Raw genomic sequence first — 2,131 nt, forward strand, 5'->3', positions numbered from 1 at the left:
ATCTGTTGATAAACTCATTGAATCTAAAAATGGTAATTTTCTTGGCCTAGTCCAAGTGATTGCCAAGTTTGATCCTGTTATGCATGAACACCTGCGACGAATCCAGGATGAAGAGATCTATGACCATTACCTTGGCAAGCGTATCCAGAATGAGTTGACTCAGCTGATGGGTAACAAAGTCCAGAAGACCATTATTGACCGTATAAAGGCCTCAAAATACTTTGCTGTTATACTTGATTTTACTCCATATGTTAGTCATAAAGAGCAGTTGTCTCTGACAATTAGATATGTATCTGATGGCTCCACTGTTCCTGTTGGAACATATGAGCATTTACAGGAGTCTCCTGGATGTTCTTCTTGACAAGTTAGTGACACTGGGTTTAAATTTACAAGATATCAGGGGACAAGGCTGTGATAATGGTGCTAACATGAGAGGCAGTAAGTCTGGTGTTCAAGCTCGTCTTTAGGAAATGAACCCAAGAGCTTTCTTTTCACCCTGTGCATGCCACAGTTACAATTTGTTACTGGAGGATATTGCCAAGACGTGTCCAGAGGGAATGACCTTCTTTGGTATCCTTCAAAGGCTGTATGTCTTGTTTTCTGCTTCAACTCAGAGATGGGCAATTTTCACATGTTAAGGATTTGCCTGTGAAACCTCTCAGTGAAACCCGATGGGAATGTCGTATTGACAGTGTCAAAGCTGTGAGGTACCAAATTCTTCAGTTTTGCGATGCCTTAGTGGATATTGCTGAGGAAACAAATGACCCCAAAGCTCGCAGTGAGACTGTGTCACTATGCAGTCAGCCTCAAAATTTCAAGTTCATTGTTTCCATAGTATTTTGGTATGCTATCCTCTTTCAGGTCAATCAGGTCAGTAAACAGCTACAAGGTGAGGCAGTTGAACTTTCTGTTGCAGTCAAAAGCATGGGGAGAACTATTGCATGGCTGCAAAAATACAGAACTGATGAATTTGACAATGTTCTTGCAGATGCAAAGGAGATAGCCAATGATATGGACATTGAACCTGTCTTTAAAGAGAACAGAATTCGTAGAAAAAAACGAACATTTCAATATGAAGCTCAAGATGAGCCAGTTCAAAGTCCACAAGAAAGTTTCAGAATTAGATGTTTCAATCTCATCCTTGATAGAGCAATTTCATCCATGGAACAAAGATTCCAGCAGTTGAAGTCACATGATACTTTACTTTCAATTGAAAATGAAGTCTCATCTCAGCTAGACTACAACGAAATAATCAGATACTTTGCAGGCATTAAATCCCACAAGATAATTATCTAGGGTTCAGTTACATAACAACAGTTAAAACTGCACTGGAGCAGTGAATGATGTGAAACAGCACAATGAATCTCATAATCTGAAGGATGAAGGCAAAAAAGATGAATATGATCCAGAACATGTTTACTGTCTGTTTATCATTGTATTGGCTGTATATATCTATTGTATCTATCTTGTATATTATATTGTATCTTGTATCTTGTATATTATATTGTATCTTGTATCGTAGAGGTATTGTATATATCTATGATATGGTGGTTTAGGAATCTTTGTTTTACATTTCTAATTCATAACGAATCATTTGCATTAATATCTGAATTCATCGAGGCCCTTTGCATCCACGAGGGTGCTACAGGAAATGATTGATTGATTGATTGATCTGAATCCATGCATTAAGCGTAACTTTGGGTTTGACATTCAGAATCAGAGGGGCCCCGCCCCTACTCCTTGACTTGGGCCCCGCACCTGCTTGGGCCGGCCCTGACCTTCACACACACACACACACACACACATTTACAACGATGACGCCTTACATTAGGTTCTTGTTAACAACTGACAATTTTTATTCAGCACAGGAAAAACCCATGGTATTATGAGAGAGAGAGAGAGAGAGAGAGAGAGAGAGAGAGAGAGAGAGAGAGAATTAAGGAGACGGTAACCATGAGATGATCATAAATAAAACTCTACCTGTATGTGCCATGTCTTTCTACCTTTTGCTCAGTAGACAGTATCACTGCTCACTGATAAACGATAACTGATAAAGAGATTGAGTCAGGCGAATGAAGTCAGCATTTGTTTTCTCATTTCCTTTGTTGGGAAAAAAGATGTATTTGCCTTC

The 2,131-nt window shown here is 39.2% G+C and overlaps 1 protein-coding gene across 1 annotated transcript; it reads left to right on the forward strand.

Moving 5' to 3' along the window:
• The first annotated feature begins 588 nt into the window (after nucleotides 1-588).
• Nucleotides 589-1,296, forward strand: LOC145397957 (uncharacterized). Its single transcript, XM_080270934.1, has one exon. It carries the CDS (start codon nucleotides 589-591, stop codon nucleotides 1,294-1,296), a length of 708 nt encoding a protein of 235 aa, XP_080127060.1.
• Nucleotides 1,297-2,131: the final 835 nt, after the last annotated feature.

The sequence above is a fragment of the Coenobita brevimanus genome, chromosome 44, assembly GCF_032717465.1.
Source record: "Coenobita brevimanus isolate Jiangsu-jjx chromosome 44, ASM3271746v2, whole genome shotgun sequence".
Taxonomy (NCBI): domain Eukaryota; kingdom Metazoa; phylum Arthropoda; class Malacostraca; order Decapoda; family Coenobitidae; genus Coenobita; species Coenobita brevimanus.

Excerpts from the sequence above, each read along its gene's own strand:
- LOC145397957 (XM_080270934.1), top strand. The coding sequence starts at position 589 with ATGTCTTGTTTTCTGCTTCAACTCAGAGATGGGCAATTTTCACATGTT.